General features: G+C 44.9%; 3 protein-coding genes across 4 annotated transcripts; 1 reads left to right on the top strand and 2 right to left on the bottom strand.

Annotated features, from left to right (window-relative positions):
• On the bottom strand, positions 1-2,628 carry dcp2 (decapping mRNA 2). The gene has a single exon (XM_030380385.1). It carries the CDS (start codon positions 2,179-2,181, stop codon positions 991-993), a length of 1,191 nt encoding a protein of 396 aa, XP_030236245.1. The 5' UTR covers positions 2,182-2,628; the 3' UTR covers positions 1-990.
• Positions 2,629-3,630: 1,002 nt separating this feature from the next.
• Positions 3,631-8,611, top strand: vstm5 (V-set and transmembrane domain containing 5). 2 transcript variants are annotated; one of them, XM_030380389.1, is made up of 4 exons: positions 3,631-4,091; positions 5,430-5,789; positions 7,286-7,429; positions 8,519-8,611. In XM_030380389.1, exons 1-4 carry the CDS (start codon positions 4,016-4,018, stop codon positions 8,545-8,547), a joined length of 609 nt encoding a protein of 202 aa, XP_030236249.1. In that variant the 5' UTR covers positions 3,631-4,015; the 3' UTR covers positions 8,548-8,611. The 2 variants fall into 2 exon arrangements, with proteins under 2 accessions (XP_030236249.1, XP_030236250.1); XM_030380390.1 differs by lacking the exon at positions 3,631-4,091 and adding an exon at positions 4,129-4,827.
• Positions 8,612-9,335: 724 nt separating this feature from the next.
• On the bottom strand, positions 9,336-18,208 carry med17 (mediator complex subunit 17). The gene is made up of 13 exons (XM_030380362.1): positions 18,058-18,208; positions 17,376-17,620; positions 16,926-17,089; positions 16,393-16,612; positions 14,876-15,012; positions 14,590-14,671; positions 14,090-14,242; positions 13,673-13,803; positions 13,147-13,331; positions 12,582-12,719; positions 11,930-12,047; positions 11,338-11,497; positions 9,336-9,832 (listed from the first exon to the last, which is right to left on the bottom strand). Exons 2-13 carry the CDS (start codon positions 17,608-17,610, stop codon positions 9,624-9,626), a joined length of 1,932 nt encoding a protein of 643 aa, XP_030236222.1. The 5' UTR covers positions 17,611-17,620; positions 18,058-18,208; the 3' UTR covers positions 9,336-9,623.
• Positions 18,209-18,212: the final 4 nt, after the last annotated feature.

Raw genomic sequence — 18,212 nt, 5'->3', positions numbered from 1 at the left:
TAATGTGGAGATTGAATGTGTTTTATTTTTTTCATTTAATTTGTTCTGATTTTTTCAGGATTTCATCATTTCAAAATACATTAGATTAAAATCACAATGATGCCACTGCAACAGGGTAACCCAGTAAAAATGAACAGTGGAAAAAATATGACATTTCAATATATTGGATAGTTTATATTAACATATTGTCCATTAGAAATTTGAAGGCGAATATGAAAATGCATTGAATGGTCTTTTGAAACATACATATTTTGAAAATGGACGAAGGAAGAAAATGCAGTCTGAATTTGGGTTGTTGTTTTGTAATAGTATGTTTTGCAATAGTAAAAAATATATAGATCTGGAAAAGAAATACATTTCTCCTCGGAGTACGTTTACTTGAACATTTAAGTTTTTCTAAATTCAACACTCTTCAACAGTGCCTGTGGTTCCTATCAAACAGACATTCTCCTCGTGTTGATGTACAGCACTTTCACAGAGCATATAGCACGTAGCAAGAAAAACTTAAGGATGGACCTACAGAGGATTAGCAAGTAGCAACAAGGAAAAATGTCTAAGTTGGTACGTTCAAGTCAACACCTGATATACAATCTGACAAAAGCCGCCTGAAGAAAAATACATCCATTTCAGTCTCATCACTTGGATCTTTCAGCACAAAAGAAAACATTTTTAAAAAGTCCAGCTGAGCAACAGAATGGACAGATTGCTATGGTTGGGTGTTTTAACCTTCCATCGAAGGGAATGATGGCCTCTGCCTAGGTCTCAGGGAGGTGTATGTGCCTGCGGTAGCCGCCTAGCTTCCTCCGGACGGGAAAAGAGGATTTGCTACACGAATATCATGTTTCTTCTGGGCTGCCTTATGTAAATGTGTACAACAATCATAAAAATCATATATGCAAAAAAAAGAAAAAAAATACATTCAGGGATAAACATTAAAAACCCAAAGGAGGAACAGGAGACGACAGTGACATTAAAAAATGTTGCCTTTTCTCACAATTCAAAGCAGGCCATGATGGCGTCACGGTCCAGTTTGAAGGTGAGGAATGCCCTGGAGGAGATGAGGACCTCACAGTCTCTGGTGTAACCAACACCACCACCACCACCAGGAGACTCTACCTTCCCGAAGCTCTCAGACAGCTTCCGGGGCTGGAGCTTCCTCTCCTCCTTGGCGACGGCGGCGGTCAGCTGGTGGTTCGCCACCCCAGCGTTTGCGGCCTCCTGGACGCCTTTCCTCCCACTTCCCTTTAGATTGGGGCTCTTGGCTTTCAGAACATCGCTCGGATCATGTGCGCTCAGCTGTCCCACCGACCTCTGACCCTTGTGCCGCCCTCCCCAGCCCTCCCCGGGAGACGCCTCGGCGCCCGGGACCCACTTGGACTTTGAGCGGGAGTTGTCCAGAGCTTTGCCCAAGTCCTCGTCACAGTCTGTGGACTCTTCTTTTAGCCTGACGAGACGCTCCCGGAGCGGACGTATGAAGGGGATGACCATGAAGAACCGGTTGGGGGCCAGGCCCAGCTTAGACTTCGGGGTCATGTCGTTCCTGTGACATGGGAGCTTCTCGATGGCGAACCACTCGATGTTGCGTATCTCCTTCCGGGTTTTAGGGTTGAACTTGGTGTCTTTCGACACACCGGTGATGATGTACAGCCGTGCCAACTGGTCAGTGATCTTCTGCTCGATGTACCGGTCCTTGCAGATACGATCCTTTATGTCAAACCCTGTCTCTTCCATCACCTCACGGACCGCACAGTCGTGAGGAGCCTCGTCCTCGTTGACCTTTCCCTTCGGGAAGCCCCAGCCGGACTTGGCCAAATAGCCCTGAACAAGCAATACGTTTTCCTGGGATTCGTCTAAAATAATGGCACCGTACGTAGGGACACCCATCTTGTATTCCTTCCATTGTTCTATAACTTTCTGCACGTCCTCTCCTTTGGGCAGGAGAAACGGACAATGATGGAAGACGGCTTTGGCGAAGTCCCTGATCCCGCACTGGGGCAGTCCAGGTGTATTCTGCATACAGAAGTCCAGGTAGAACCAGTGAGCCAGCTCGATCTGAAAGCACACCCGGATTGCATTGTCCCTCTCCTCACTTGGTATGTGGAGGATAAACCGACTGCAAAGGTCGTCCAATAGACTGGAGGGAATGTCTACCCTCTTCGTATCCATGTAGTTTAAAAACATCCCCACGTTTAGTTCTTCTTAAATATGGATGATCATGCGGTATACCAATTCTACGATTAGGGCAAGGGGTCCTATTGTTGTCTACGTCTTTTTTCCTTGCACTTTTTTGCTTGCGTTAAGTGAAACTACTTTCAGAAGTCAACCTTGAGCACAACAGTAAATGGCAGTGTACGTGCTATAATCCATCGTGTGTTTATGGTGAAGTATCAAGCCAAGACACAAGTTTAAAAAGAGCACTTCATCTTTCCGCGGTTCTACACCCGAATAAAGCAAATACTTGGCATGAAATAAATAGCGATAGCTGATTCGGATATGTGGAAATGTGTTATATAACCTAAAGGCAAACTTAACTTTTGAATAACAGTCGGATATATCCTTTTCCGAGCAAGCTGCGAAACCGGAATTAAAATTGATCACAAAGAAATAAAATAGGGACATCCGGTCGGACCGTTTCACAATAAGAGCGTATTTACTTCCGTCTGAATTTGTGGCGAATCAGTTTATTCCCGATGTTCTAACTAATGTCGTGATTTTTAAATGTATTTATACATTTTAGTCCTGACCTCTAAGATTACTCGCATTTTAAGGTGGCGTGTTTTACAATGCCTCCAATTTCGGATATTTTGATAATGCAATGGTTATTTTCAAAAGACCTAGCAACGTGACTTGACTATTCTGGGCCAATATAAACGAGTAGGCTGGACTAATAAATGTATATGATTATGTTAAATTATTTCAATCTTTGAAAACGTGTTTTTATTGATTTGATGGTTTTAATATATATATATATATATATATATATATATATATATATATATATATATATATATATATATATATATATATATATATATATGGTTCCAAAATATTACAAATATTACAGCGATAGATGGCGCTATATTGCTGGTGAAAACCAAAACAAATGTATTGAAGTACAAACTGGAGTGGTTGAGACACTCCCACCCTATGCGTCAGTCCTGTACATAAAAAAAATGAAAAAGCAACATTTTGAAAGCTTCAATCGAAAAACCTCTTTCAAATCCATAAATATCGTATTTGTTTAAATAATGTCATGGGTACAACTGCGTACGAACCGAAAAGTAAACTGACTGAAACGGACTAAATGCAACCTCCTCGAATATTGTCTCTTCTTCAAGTTTGAAGTCATTAGTTGTCAAACTGACTTTACAACTTCCGCTGATGGCCGCTGAAGCACTAAATAAGAAAATAAGAAAACAAAAAAACATGTATATATACATATATATATATGTGCAGGTGGGTTCAAGGCCTAACCCAGTTATGGCGGGTCTTTTTATCAGCTTTCTTAATCACTCATCCTGTCTTTCACGTTTGACCGGGTAGGCCCATGGCCAAACATAATCAAGTCAGAGAGCCCTGTTTAGAAATATGAGCGCGCGCGCTTGCGTGTGTGTGTCTGCGGGTGCGCTCGCGTGTGCGGCCAGCGCTCATGAAACTTCTGTCTTTGTCGACGCGTTTCCGTAGACCCTACCCTAGCGGAACCTGTCGGATAGGTGCAGGCTGAGTTCTGACGTGCGCAGGCATGTGTGACAGCTCAGAGACCGGCGAACCGACAGAGAAAGGGAGGGAAGACTTGACACCACCGGACGCACACACACACACACACACACACATCCAGAACAACCAACACACCCTGCTTTCCCAGGAAAGGAAATATGAAAAATAACATGCAGAGTGGAAAATAGACATTCCCTCTTTCCCTGGAGGGAACCAGAGGGAAAGGAATGCTCTGGAATGCCAAGGAACCCTGGAGAGCTTTTTCATTCCAGCTTGGACTCATGGATCTGGACTCCTAATGTGCAATCTAAGACTGTTGGAACTACAGGACATTTGGTTGGTTCTCTGCATCACGTTGTATGTGATCCATATAGGTACGATACACACACTTACACACGGGCACACACACGCACACGGGGGCACACACGCACCTCTACCAGGGGACCTGGCCATTGTCCTATAGTGCTGGAGTTTCTATGTGTGTGGGAGTTCAATGTAATGTGTGTGTGTGTGTTGGGGTTCGAAAGCTGTGCTTGTGTAACTGAAAGGGCATGTCCTTGTTTACTTAACTGAACAGAGTCCCTCACCTTGTGTTTGAAATGGCCCCCACCCCCGTACCTCCTGCCCTCAGCACAAGTTTTAAACTACTAATTGTGTTTCGGACTCACTGTTCCTTTGTTCGTAATCGTAACTTATCACTCAGCCATTTTGTCTGTCAAGTCATGTTGGAATTACTTAGTTGGGAAATTCTTTCCTCATGCTTCTTTGGCAAACACACCTGCCCCTCCACCTTCAGCCTCCACCACCTCCTCCTCCTCCTAAACCCAGGTGTGTCACATCCAGACATGCTGGAGAGTATAGAGTAGAGCTGCGGAGTGGAGAGTAGAGCTCTGGAAACTATGTGAGGCAAGCCAACGGCTGAGCCCCGACCAAAACTTCCCAGCAGCCTGTTCGGCCAGTTCTACCCCTAACGTGTGGTTTCACACACAAACACAAAGGAATCCACTGTGTTCTGGACAAACCTGTTCAACCAACAACTACTGTAAGACCCCAACTTACCCCTTCTATCCCATAAGTAACGATTGGGGACATACCACACAACACTGCCAGGTAAAGACCAGGTAGAATCTTATTATCCCTAGATACAAAAAAAAAAACACCACATGGTAGAATCATATTCATCCTGGCTGCCATTGGCAGGACAGTCTAATGTGAACCAACATTACTGTCTCGAGATCGGAGAGGTGGAATGGGTTTGTTTCGCTTTAATGTGTTTTTATGGCAGCGCACGTAACCTTGGTAGAATGGGGTTATACTTCAACTTGGAACCACAGTAATATAATTCTAACCTATGATCTAAAAGTGCTTTCTCTTTTTCTTTCTCTAGAGATGCTCTTGTATCTTTTGTATTACACTGCACTGTACTCTGTAACTCGATATCGTGAAAAACAATATATGCAAAGTTCCATATTGCAAATTCTATAGCATGAGTTGACCTTGTTTTACCACGCCCTACCTCTCTCTCCTGGCTCTCTTTATCCCTCTCCCCTCACCTCTCTCTCTCAACCCCTCTTGCTGTCCACCTATCTTTCTTCTCCCCCCTCTACCCTCCCCCCCTTCTCTCTCTCTCTTCCTCTCTCCTTCCCCATTCTCTCTCTTTCCCCTCCCCTCACTCAACCTGTCTCTCTCTCCCCCTCCTCACCCGTCCCCAGCCGGAGCCATCTCCGTGGCCTCCCCCCAGCGGAGCATGACTCGCTCGGTGCAGGAGGACGTGTTCTTCTCGGTGCGGGTGACCTGCCAGGGTGTGCCCACCCTCCAGTGGACCTTCATGTCCGGCGCTGTCAGCCGCAGCATCGGCAGCTGGCAGCCCGATAGCAGTGACATCGGCGGCGGCGGCGGCGGCGGCTCCTTCTCAAACATCACGGCGGACTACGTCGACCGCGTGGAGACGTACGCCAACGGCTCGCTGGGTCTGGCCCGGCTGCGGCTCGCGGACGCCGGCTTCTACGTGCTCACCGTCACAGAAGACTCGGGCAGCAGCAAGGACAGCGGCTTCGTGCTCAAAGTGAACGGTATGGCAGTGGTGGAGTCGGGGGTTGTGGTGGTGTCGGTGGGGAGCAGATGCTGAGGCTGCGAGGCACAAGTGCAATCATGATGAGGCTCCCCTCTAACCCAAAAAGGCTATTCACGTGTGTGTGTGTGTGTGCGTGCGTGCGTGCGTGCGTGCGTGCGTGCGTGCGTGCGTGCGTGCGTGCGTGCGTGCGTGCGTGCGTGCGTGCGTGCGTGCGTGCGTGCGTGCGTGCGTGCGTGCGTGCGTGCGTGCGTGCGTGCGTGCGTGCGTGCGTGCGTGCGTGCGTGCGTGCGTGCGTGCGTGCGTGCGTGCGTGCGTGCGTGCGTGCGTGAACCAGTGGTGAGACTGTTCCAAAGTGTGTTATGTGTAGGAGTCAGTCACTCCATACTTTAGTACTGTTGGTACATTTATGTTACATTTGTAAATGTCTTTAAATGTATAATGTTTGAGTGTGCTTGTTGTTGTTTGGTTTGTGTGTGAGTGTGAGTGTGTTTGCGTTTCTTGAATGTGTGTGTGTGTGTGTGTCTGTGTGTGTGTGTGTGTGTGTGTGTGTGTGTGTGTGTGTGTGTGTGTGTGTGTGTGTGTGTGTGTGTGTGTGTGTGTGTGTGTGTGTGTGTGTGTGTGTGTGAACCAGTGGTGAGACTGTTCCAAAGTGTGTTATGTGTAGGAGTCAGTCACTCCATACTTTAGTACTGTTGGTACATTTATGTTACATTTGTAAATGTCTTTAAATGTATAATGTTTGAGTGTGCTTGTTGTTGTTTGGTTTGTGTGTGAGTGTGAGTGTGTTTGTGTTTCTTGAATTTGAATACATTTGATTAAGAGGAGGCCTTGGAGTGACTGTGAGCGGAGTTTAACCAAATGTGAACGTACAGTAAGGTGTGTCTGGTGACGAGGTGACGCATATTTGCTCTGGGTGGACGTGATAAGATCTGTGAAGCTTGGTCAACAGCGCTTTCTCTAGAAGTGCCGACGTAAAGGCATTCAACTACTCAAAATCACTCTAGACTAGATAGTGTCGAGGTCAAGGGCTCTTGGGACAGTTGACAGTCTAAAGTGACACTCAAAGCATCATCATTCTCAACCCTTCTTACTATCCTTATACTAGTGTTTTCTAGTATTATTTGATTCACTACTTGGTTGTAGTTAGTCAACATCACTTCCTGTTTGTATAGTTTACCTTGTTGTATGTTTATTATTATTTGTATTTATTTTTAACATACATGCTGTTCCATGCTACGTATTTCAGAAAACCGTATTTACTGTAAAATACCTTCAATGTAAAAGTAAAGTTTTGAACTGCTTTGAACAAGTAATTATCATTCTTTTCCTTTTTAAGTGATAATCAAGCAACCTTATATCTGATTGATGCACCTATGAATAGAGAGTGATCCAACAACAAAACAGGACACATCCTTTATTTGTTCATTTTCATGTTTCATTCTGTGGCACCCTGACCTTAACCCCTCTGTCCGCCTGTCCGTCTGCTGTGTCCAGAGGTGATCTATGAGGACCTGCAGTACCTGTCCGTTTCGGCCCTGGTGCTGTTCTGTCTGGCGGGCCTGCTGATGCTGTCCATGTGGCTCCTGAACCGGGCCTACAAGAACATCAAGGCCTGCAGACGGCGTCGAGAACAGAACGGTAAGGCAGAACGCAATCAGAGTCAATGTTATATTGATCACATGCACAGTATCAAACATTCTGGATAGTGAAATGATCACGGAAAGGCCAAGGGTGGACTACATCTTAATAATTATATAAAATTATACATAATAAATGTAATATGAGCATGTTAACTACACATGTATAGAGACACATTTTCTTCATCTTTCTAGTTTCAAGTTTCTTTATTTGATCTTATCTTAAAATAAAGTAAAAAAAGAAAAAAATGAAAAAGTTTCAAAAGTATCATGAAATATACAGTAAATAGAGATTGGGGATACAGCAACATTTCAGTAATCAATGTGGTCAATGGTGATTGTTCTGGAGTCCAATGGCCGCTGTGTGGTTCATGCTTATAGGAAGTGTATAGCCTTGGAGTATCGGCCAGTATTTGGTTCAGCCTCGAGTCACGGAGGAATTTGCTTGGTCAAAGAATGCATTATTTGTTTTCCCCCCAATGAATATAAAGCTGTTACGGTATTTCTGGCAAAAATCTCTCATGTCATAGATTAAACCGTTTATTTCATGAAATGGTTTTACACTTTAGTTTGGCGGTCCTCTCTTGAAGGGGTGTAGGATTTAAAGCATGACACACAGATGACTGATACAGCATAACATAGTGTTGGTGTGGGATGGAAGATCTTAAATTGACTGCCTATCAGTATACTCTACATGCATTTGATTGGACAAATCAGCTGCCACATGATCCCCGACAGATCTTGCTACTCCCATAAAAATAACCCCATAATATTTTTTCCATTTCTTACAAACACGAGGGCTATGAAGTAGATGAGGCGCTTTGTGTTTTGAGTTCCAATAGGGCCAGGGTAGTCTAGGGGCTCGGTTGTCAGATTAAAAAAGCTTCTAGCTGCTGCCTGCCTTCCCTGAGCAAGGTGTCCTACCTTCTCCTTAATGTCATGTAATTACCTTCACCGTAAGTTGTTTTTGATGAAAGCCCATCCTAAATTACTAAATGATAATGGTTCATTCATGTTCATTTCAACAACCTCACAACATCCTCAGTTTACAAATTCTGACAAATCGTCCCTCTCTCTCTCTCGTCTACAGGCAACGAGACAGAGCTTCAGCCTCTGTAACAGACTTCATACTGTGTGGTGTCTCAGAGGAACCATGAGGTTCACTGCCATGGAGGGGGGGGGGGGGGGGGGGCAGATGGGCTGACCCGTCCACGGCTCCATGGACACGGGTACCACCCAGCCTCAGGACCCAGACCTCAGGGGAATCTCCCACCTGCTCCGTTTGGAAACCCTGTCTGGCTCCAGACCCCTCAGAGACTACCTTTCCCCGACGTGTGGCTGGTGTGTGCACCTACACACAGACTGGACCCATTATTTCGAGACAACATGGGCTCTGATTGGTCCCAGCTGGTCCAGGGGCTGGACTGATGTACCTCTTTGTAATACCTGAAGGAAAAAATGATAGGCAAACGTATTTAATTTATTGGATATAGGGGGACCTGAGTATCAGCGATTGTGGATTGATAAGGATTATGGAAGTTGGAAAAATTACGGAAAAATCCTTTGTGGGCTGCAGTTTAGTTGACTGCATGCTCTGTGTTCTCCAGATTGGTGCTGCTAGATTGAATGTACGTTATTCACTGGAGACAGAGGTATATTTATTTTACCCAACTGTTGCCCTCCTTTGTCATCATTGTATTTTTACTTTGTACTTTCAGACTGCATTGTTTTGGCTTCATTTTCGATACGGTGATAAAAGCTGGAGCTCCTTTATCTGATCTCAAGCTTCTGAATGTTTTTCACTTCTAGTAAGGAGGTCCGATTGCTATCTCATCAGATGTTTAACGCAAATTCACACTTCATGCCACACATGGCAGTGATCCCACAAGATAGACACAACAAACGTGTAAGGTATGAATAATTTGAAGTATAACCCAAGTGTTTTATTGCATTAAAAGCTCAGTGTTTGTGAAAACAAAAAAGAGCTGAGGCATCCCAGAGCAAAGTGCCTTCACTGTTATGACCTTTATTTGTATTACAAGTTCTACAGTTAAACATCTGCAGTTGACACAACTGCTTTAGGTTCTGCAGTGCCCCAATGAACACATCTGGGGGGTATAGCAAACAAAAGTAGTTTTTATTTTCTCGAATATACACATATATAAAAAAGACGTGGGGTCAGTTCGATGCCCTCTTCAGGGGCAGGGCGTGAGCGCGGCCATGAGAAGCTCCATCTTGTACACAAAGTTGCGTCCCTCCATCTTGCTCCAGTGGACCTCTTTGTAGGCGCCCCTCAGGTGGGTCCACTTTGTGTCCTGGACCACCTCGCTCTTGGGCTGGTCCTTGTTCTGACTGCGAGGGAACTGGACTAGAACCTTACAGCCGCTCTCTGGACCGTTGCGCACTGGAAGAGAGAGCAGAGCAATCACAAACGTAAACACGAAGTCAAAAGATAGTGCTGACGTTACAACGATACACCGACGATGTGCATGGCATTTTGGGGTGGTGGTTGGCTGAAAGACACAGAGTTCGATCCCCAATGTCTGACGTCTAAGCTGTAGCAAGGTGCCCTAACCCTCTACCTGCTCCTTAACAGCATCCCTCTAGACGAGGGGTTTTCAAAGTATGAGAGAGTGAGCCCCCCCTCAGAGAACAAATTACGTTTAGAAATGTTCAGCGTAGTGTCCGAATTCTCGTTTGTTCGTTCCCTATATAGTGCACTTTATCATAAACACTATGTAGGGAATAGTGAGTGAGTGAATATGGAACGATTTCGAATTCAGCGCGTCTTCGTTTATTTCTGTTACTTTTTTGGTTTATTTTTTTCTCACGTCGCATCCCCCCTGAAGAACTCTGGCGCCCCCCAGGGGAGACGCGCCTCACAGTTTGAAAACCACTGCTCTAGACTTATAGACAAAAACAAGTACCGTAAACAGCATGATATGGATTAATACATAACTACATAATGAACTGTATATAATATGTTTATTTTGATGCGGTAGTTGTGGTTCGTTTTAGGAGCAGTGTGCTACATCAGGGGTCAGGTTAAGGTCTCTTAGGATAGCTAATTTTGGCTTGGTGAGATCAGTCCTGTTAGTCAAGTGTGTAAACAAATTAGAAAAAGGTAAATTTAACAACCAACATTCTAATTGGTCATTCTACCACCTCAGTGTTTCCCACACATTGACGAGACTATGGCGCCCCGCCATAGTCTAATTTCGGCCACCATAGTCTCTGCGTGCACATGAATTATTATTATTATTATAATTCATTATTCTTTTTTTTTTTTTTGCTCAGACGAAGTTCGTGTCGCTCTCATTGGGAAAAAAAATCGCCACATACACCCCCCCCCCCCGCCGTCAACAATCGCTCCATACCCCCCCCCCCCCCCCCCCCCCCACGTCAACAATCGCGCACCTGATTAGCATGCATCCTGTTGGAGGCTGGTTTACAAACTCATGGCGAGACATGTGCCTGTCGAATGTTGCTCACAGTCTGGTTTGACCAGTTTTCCCCAGAACCTTGGGCGACTTGTTAGATAATGATAAATATAGAGTTTACGTAAGGCCTCAATAGGCTCTGTGTCATTTCTTATTCCAACCAGGGCTTGTTGGGTATGAGAACACGAACTAAACTACCTTTAAGATAATGATAATATTGCACTGTCTGGCCTCCCACCTGATGGTTTCCAGCTTACCCACTGGCCAGCACCTCTAAAGTACCAGGGATAATACTAATTTTCTATATCTTTTTTAATACAAATTGTATTGTTTATGCTACCATTATGTCCCTGGAAGGAGGGATCTCTCTTTCGGCGGTCCTACAAAGCCCTTTGACTGTGATCGGGGCTACACAAATACACCTGACTTGTATTCTACCGTCAGAGGGTGTCGTGTGATGCGAGCTCACCCGAGATGGCGTACTCCCCGTTGGCCGAGGCCACGGTGATGGCGGAGGCGTTGCCGATGCTCTCCACGGGGCCGAGGCCCACGTGGTTACTGAAGCTCAGCACGTGCCAGCCCATCACTTTGGCCAGCTGCTGCACGGCGTGCACCTGATGCTGCGACATCTGCACGCACAAACACAGGGGGGCGCTGTTACTCGCGCTGTTTTAACGTCAAGTGTAGTGTTGTGACATTTACACCGAACAGACACACGGGGGCGCTGTTACTCACGTTATTAACATATATTACAACAACAACAAAAAAAAAGGATCATGTATACGCATTTGTAGTAAAGAAGCATCCGACACTGCACAGACACAGAGGGGTGCTGTTACCTACGTTATTAAAAAACAAACAGACGTTTAAAAGTACCATGGAACTGGCAGGTGTGAATACTATGGAATACTACTATGAATACTATGGAACTGGCAGGTGGACAAGGTGAAGGCCCTCGGTTTCTGCACTTGTTTAACACTTATGAGGACCACCTGTTGAGCCGAGTGCAACATCCCCATCAACCCGGCCAAACAAGGCTCTTACTTTGTAGTGGGGAGTACCTGTGATAGAAGGAAGTCCTGTAGTTCCTGTTCCTGGTGCGACAGTGTGACCACGCGGCCATCTCGGTGCACCACTCGGATCTGTTCCACGCCGATGTTGAGCTGAAGCTGGATAGACCTGCACGCACACACACAAAAAGGTTAATTATTGTTCCATTTAATATTATAAATAACAAAATATAAAAAACATGATTTATCAGATACTTTTACCACTGAATACATCTACAATGGTTTTGATATTTAATGTTACCCCATCGGGCCCAGCCCAAGAGTGTGTTGGATTCTGGATGTGTCTAGTTGGGTCTGACTGCCTGTCACGGGACTCCGTAGGACTGCAGTCAGCGAGTCAGTCACCAACAGAAAACAACCAGATACAAACACTTTCTAGACTCTAGAGTATTGGGATCTGGCTGTGATTAGCTGGGTGCGACTCCGACACAACAGAGAGTGTGTTAGAATCTGGGTGTGACAGGCTGCTTGTCGGATTGAAGTCCTTCTGGAAAAGCTTGGGGATCTGCTTGCGTTTAGCTGGGTCTGAATCATCTGTCTGAGAGCCTAAAGATCTGGGTGTGATTATCTGGGTCCGACTGTAGTCTTTCTGACAGAATCGGGGATCTTGGTGAGATGGGTGGGTTCGCAGTACTCCTCTTACTTGCAGATCTGCTCGTAGCCCTGGGAGGTGATGAGCACCTTGACACTGGACTCGTACACGTCGTTGATGTTGGACCAGTGCGCCTGGATCTGGGGGTCCTCGATGTGGCTGGCCAGGCTGTCAATGGTCCGTGCCGTCCTACAGTGGTGGATTCCAAGTAATGTTAGCTCAACCCGAGTTTAAATTATTCTCTTACCCCCACCAAGAACACATTTCTCGCGATGCCGTTAGCCTCCCAAGTTGTGTTAGCTACATTGTGCCAGGTACAATGCATTAGCTACCTACTGTTAGCTATGGTACCTGCTACGGAGGAAAATGTGCTTGTGTTAGCTACGTGTTGTTAGCTATGGTACCTGCCACGGAGGAAGATGTGCTTGTGTTAGCTACGTGTTGTTAGCTACGGTACCTGCTACGGAGGAAGATGTGCTTGTGTTAGCTACGTGTTGTTAGCTATGGTACCTGCTACGGAGGAAGATGTGCTTGTGTTAGCTACGTGTTGTTAGCTATGGTACCTGCTACGGAGGAAGATGTGCTTGTGTTAGCTACTTGTTGTTAGCTATGGTACCTGCTACGGAGGAAGATGTGCTTGGCCTGTTTGATGATCTTCTCGAGGAGCCCCTGGGTCTGCTGGAGGCTGGAGATCTCCGCCTTGTCGTAGGCCTGCGGTCCCGCCAGACGCATACGTTTGTGACCAAAGGGGGCGCTGGCGGGGTGGGGCATCACCACAGAGCTCAGTCGCTGCTTATGGAACTGGCAGAGACACAGGAAGCAGGAAGTCATTCATCAATCAGATCAGCCCTATTCTTCTGGGTGTGGTGTTTATGTCTGCCATTACACAACGATGAATGATGTAAGAGGCCAACAATATTCCTAATTTCACAACCACAGGGGGGCGGGTAGAAGGGAAACACCTCAATTCAGATTGATTAGAATTTTAGACAGTGAGATCAACATCGAAAGTCTCAGTTTAATGGAAGAATCCTGTTTTAGTATGGATGGAAGGCCAAAATGCATTGTTTGTGTATTCTGGCCTCAGCCAGCACGTTGGAGTAGGGCAGAAGAAGACAGGGGGCTCTTGTCTAGAAGGGTACCTCTCTCATGAGCTGATGCAGGTTGTGTTCCAGGACATAGAGGTGGTCGTCCGGCCTGGGTCTCTCTGGTGACCCCTTCACAGGCTTCTTATCTCCTGTCGAGTGGCACAGAGATATGGAGAGCTGCAGGCCTGGAGGGAGAGAGAGAACGATAATCATAAACACCCAATAACAACCCCAGGTGCATGAAATGAAAATGTCAGTGGAAATTGGCGGCATCGCATGCCAAATGACATGCACTGACTTCAGAAAATCCTAAACTATATATTTTGGATCGACAAGTTATTGGTATCTGGCACCACTTCAATGGATTTGTATTGCTTTAGAATTGTCCTCCTTTCTCTTTACGCATCAGTGACATGTCATTATGAGTGCTTGGTTTCCCGGTTGTGATGGCAGGAGCTTCTCTGTGCACACCTGGGAAGGGCTGTGAAATGATCTGGTTCTTCACCACAATGTGGGGAATCTGGGACTTGATCTGGACCGCTTCACGGGACAGCTGGGCGAAGATCTCCTTGCAGAGCAGAACGTTCTGAGCTGCTTCCAGCTTCACGTGCCAGGGCTGCGTTCCTGGTGGAACAAAGGAAGGGGAGAAAAAAAAAGTCAACACAAGCTAATGCTCTCAACCCCACACCGCCTCTACCGCTACGTTTTGCAACTCTTTTGTCCTGATGGAGAATTTGTTGGATGAAAAACTTTTTCAAATCAATATATTTAAACCTTTAAGTTGTGACATTTGTTGCTTCAGTTATGTTCGCCATGTGAGGGTCCGCTGTGTAGGATACTAGGTTGAGCTGCGTCAATGCACTGGTTGAGTTGATGGCTTATGAATGGCTGATAATGGCTTATCAACATCCCACCTGTTTATAACATAGGGACCCTTTAGTACCAGACATATGATAAGAACTGAAGCTCACCTGCTTTGGTTTTGGGCTGCCTCCTGAAGAGGTTGACAGTGCCAAGGTCTCCTATGTCTGGTGCTTGTTTCTGGATGGACACCTACGAACACAACAACAACAACAAAAACAACAACAAGAGAATGTGAGAGATTTGATTTGGAAACACATAAGGCAATGGTAAAGTTACGTATCATTTCTTATAATTAGACAAATATGGTTCCATATGTTTTATTATAATTATTAACGTGATTAAAGAAAGAAATGTCAATGGATCTATTTTTTATCCATGTTGTCCTTTGCTCACTTTGAGGTAGGCAGAGCCTTCCAAGTCGCTGGGGATCTGGACATCCAGGGGGCAGTAGTCCTCTGGGATCTTCTTGTCCAGGTCAATGTCTGTGTTCTTGATCACCTCAAAGGTCCCCTGGTGAGGGAACAAGGAACCTGCACACACACACAAACACACTTCAGGTGACAGAACTTTGGTCTGGTACCAAACAAAGAACCCATGCCATTTGTAAGAAATGTGCGTGTACTAAATGTGTTATACAAGGCAACAACTACTAATACTACTGCTTAGCTATTATTGAGCACACTTTACCCAAAGCACCTTTAAGCAAATTCAGATATAAGAGAAGAAGAAGCAGCTACCAGTAAGGAAATTATTCAAATCAGTCTCAATCTTGTTTCTATATCGTAGCACTCACTTAAGTTGCCAAGTTGTATGCACTTAAATGATTTGGGGGGTTTATCTTTATCGTTGACCTCTAAAGGTTGATTAGAGGTTGCTTTGGACAAAAGTGTCTGCTAAGTGAATGTAATGTAAAGTAAATGGATGGGACTAGGGCTGCAACAACGAATCGATGCAATCGGTAAAAATCGATTACTAAAAGCGTTGGCAACGAATTTGGTCATAGATCATCAACAGTCATTCAAAGCAGCAGTAGTAATCACACAACCGGACGGGGTAGAAAGTCTGTCACTTAAAAATAGTAATCCAGTTTTTAAATCCATGTTAAAATCGGCGGGATATAGAGCTAGTTAGCTTAAAAAAAAGTCGGAAACAGTGTCAAATGTGATGTGTTCAGATCGGCTCATTATTATGATTGAATTTTTTTTTTTTTTTCGTGGAAACCTGTTTTCCCAGCAACATTAAATAGATGGTAAAGATGGAATTATGACCTGGTTAACGTCCTATCTTGAACTATGATCATCTTATCAGCAATAAAAGCAATAATACTAGTTCTTTTTCAAGGAGTCTCGAAAATGTTATCAATATCAATAAAAATTAACAATCCCCTGTCATCTGAGAGAAATTAAGATCTTTTTAATTTATTTTTAACCGTTAGTATTTACCGGTTAAAGATCTTATCGGTTGACTAGTTAACGGTGGACGTCCCTTATATACTGTATATATGCAAATGTATACCATACATTGTATGTTTTTTTTGTGTTATCCCAGTTAGGTTTTTTTTATTATTTTTTATCATTTAATATTACTTTTAATAGTTCCGGGACTTTGGAGCAATAACCTGCTGTTTTTACACTTCAGTCTGCACTGTGAATTTGAAATAATGTTCCGTTTTTGAATAAATATGTGGCAATTACAAATGTTTTTTTTTTTTATCCGATTCATCGATTCATCGAAAAAAAGAAATCAACCGATTAATCGATTATTAAAATAATCGCTAGTTGCAGCCCTAGATGGGACTGTTGACATTGGGGTTCAAACCAAGTACTTTTTGCCCTCCGACACCCTAACCACCACTACCCTCAGACAGTAACAGCTGTATCTGACTGCGCGACACAGGGCTGTGGGTTCACCTGCACTCCTGTAGCTGAGGTCTCCCAGGATCTTGTCCCCGACTTTGCGGAGCTTCCACTGCGAGCGGAGTCTCAGCAGCTCAGAGTTGAAGTCCCTCTGCCGCCGGTTCTCCAGGTTCTCCGCCACGGACTTGTTGAGCTTCTCGGCTCCCTTGAGCAGCAGCTGGGCAGCGGTGGCAAGAGACTTCTTCTTACTCATCAGCTGGAACACCTGGGGGCTCTGGGGAGCAGCACAGGAAACCGTTAGAACAGAAAGCAGTGTTTGCTTAAAACTTTTTGTCTTGCCCTAGGGCTAGGGGGGTGTCATACATATGGTCTGTTAAGCCCTGTGAGACTGTACTTGTGATTAAGGGATATACAAATAAAATTGAATTGATGTAACTATTGTGCATTACCACCAATCTCTCCTACAAACAATTGAAAAAATAAGAACTAACCTACTAACCACGAGTTCTGACTCCTAAAGCATCTTTAAAGGAACTAGCTCATGGAGCACTTTGCATATACTTTTTAATAAAATAAGTTTGATGTACTTTGCCAGCGGAGGGATCCTGCGAGACGGGGTCCAAGGCCATGTACCTCTTCACCTTGACGACACTGAGGACGTCATAGAGCACGCACATCTCCGTCAGTGCGCTGCGCAGGTTGTTACGCACCGAGTCCCAGGGCCAAAGAGAGGGCTGGAACTTCACCGTGCCTGCAGGAGTATGAGGTGGAAGGAAGGGTCATTAACAGGGAACCTTTGGGCTGGATGACTATGGGTAGTGGAAACAAATGTTGGAGCAGGTTGTTTGTGAAACTCTTAGGTGTAAATGGTACAGTTCAGCTTTCCCAGCATATATAAACAAGAACCTTGCCAGGTTAATAGTATATATATTTTAGATTATTTCTTATTTGTGTGGTTCTTGGAAGGGATGAATTCAGACCACGTCATCTTTTGATCTCATTTTGATGTTCTGCATCTCAAGGAGATATTTCCTTACCCTCCTCCTCCTCCGGCTCCTGCTTCAACCAATCACGGTCTCGGGGCTCCGCTGGCGCCTCGTCCCCCTCCGAGTCCGAACCCTGACCGAAGTCGATCCTCTCCGCGAGCTTAGCGAGGTTCTGGGACATGGACAGCGGGGGTACGTACGTCTCCGTTCCATCGAGGGCCACCTCCTGCACCTGCTTTTCGCAGGACGACTCGATGCTCACCTGCACCGCTGGAACCCCCGACATGGTTCAACTCCTGGGATATGATGGGAACAATCATTGATTACTTTATTCGTTCGAGTTGGTCTTGTATAAGATAACACAATCCAATACAATAAAAAAAAAGTGCATCAATACACGAAATGTCTATCAAGAGTGCCGGCTGATTACAATAAATACATATTCCTACACCAAGCATACGGATACTATTGGGATAATAAATAAATTAAAAAAACACCACTAATAGGACTGAAACAGATGTGACCACATAATTTGTTGAACGTCCCAGTAAATACGCAATATATAGAGGATAATATGTACGTTACTAATGTTTAATAGTACGGTACTATTCGAAGCTAACAAGACAGCGTTAGCTTGCTCACTATCGGTTCGTTCGAACTGAAAGACTCAATGGGTTCACAATATCACAACGTACTCGAGCAGCACCAATTAATGCTTCTTTTTGCAACTCACTTTTAAAGTTTTCTGAAGATGGATGAACTACCAAAATCGTAAAATCTCCACACGGCTTGTGTCTGTAAGTCATTCGTTTCCACTGTTGAACATGAACAACACAGTAGGGATTTTGATCAGGCGAGCACCAGGGCATCCTGCTTCCGCCCTGTAGC

This window comes from Gadus morhua, chromosome 16, assembly GCF_902167405.1.
Source record: "Gadus morhua chromosome 16, gadMor3.0, whole genome shotgun sequence".
Classification (NCBI taxonomy): domain Eukaryota; kingdom Metazoa; phylum Chordata; class Actinopteri; order Gadiformes; family Gadidae; genus Gadus; species Gadus morhua.
This window is presented reverse-complemented; position numbering and strand designations above follow the sequence as displayed.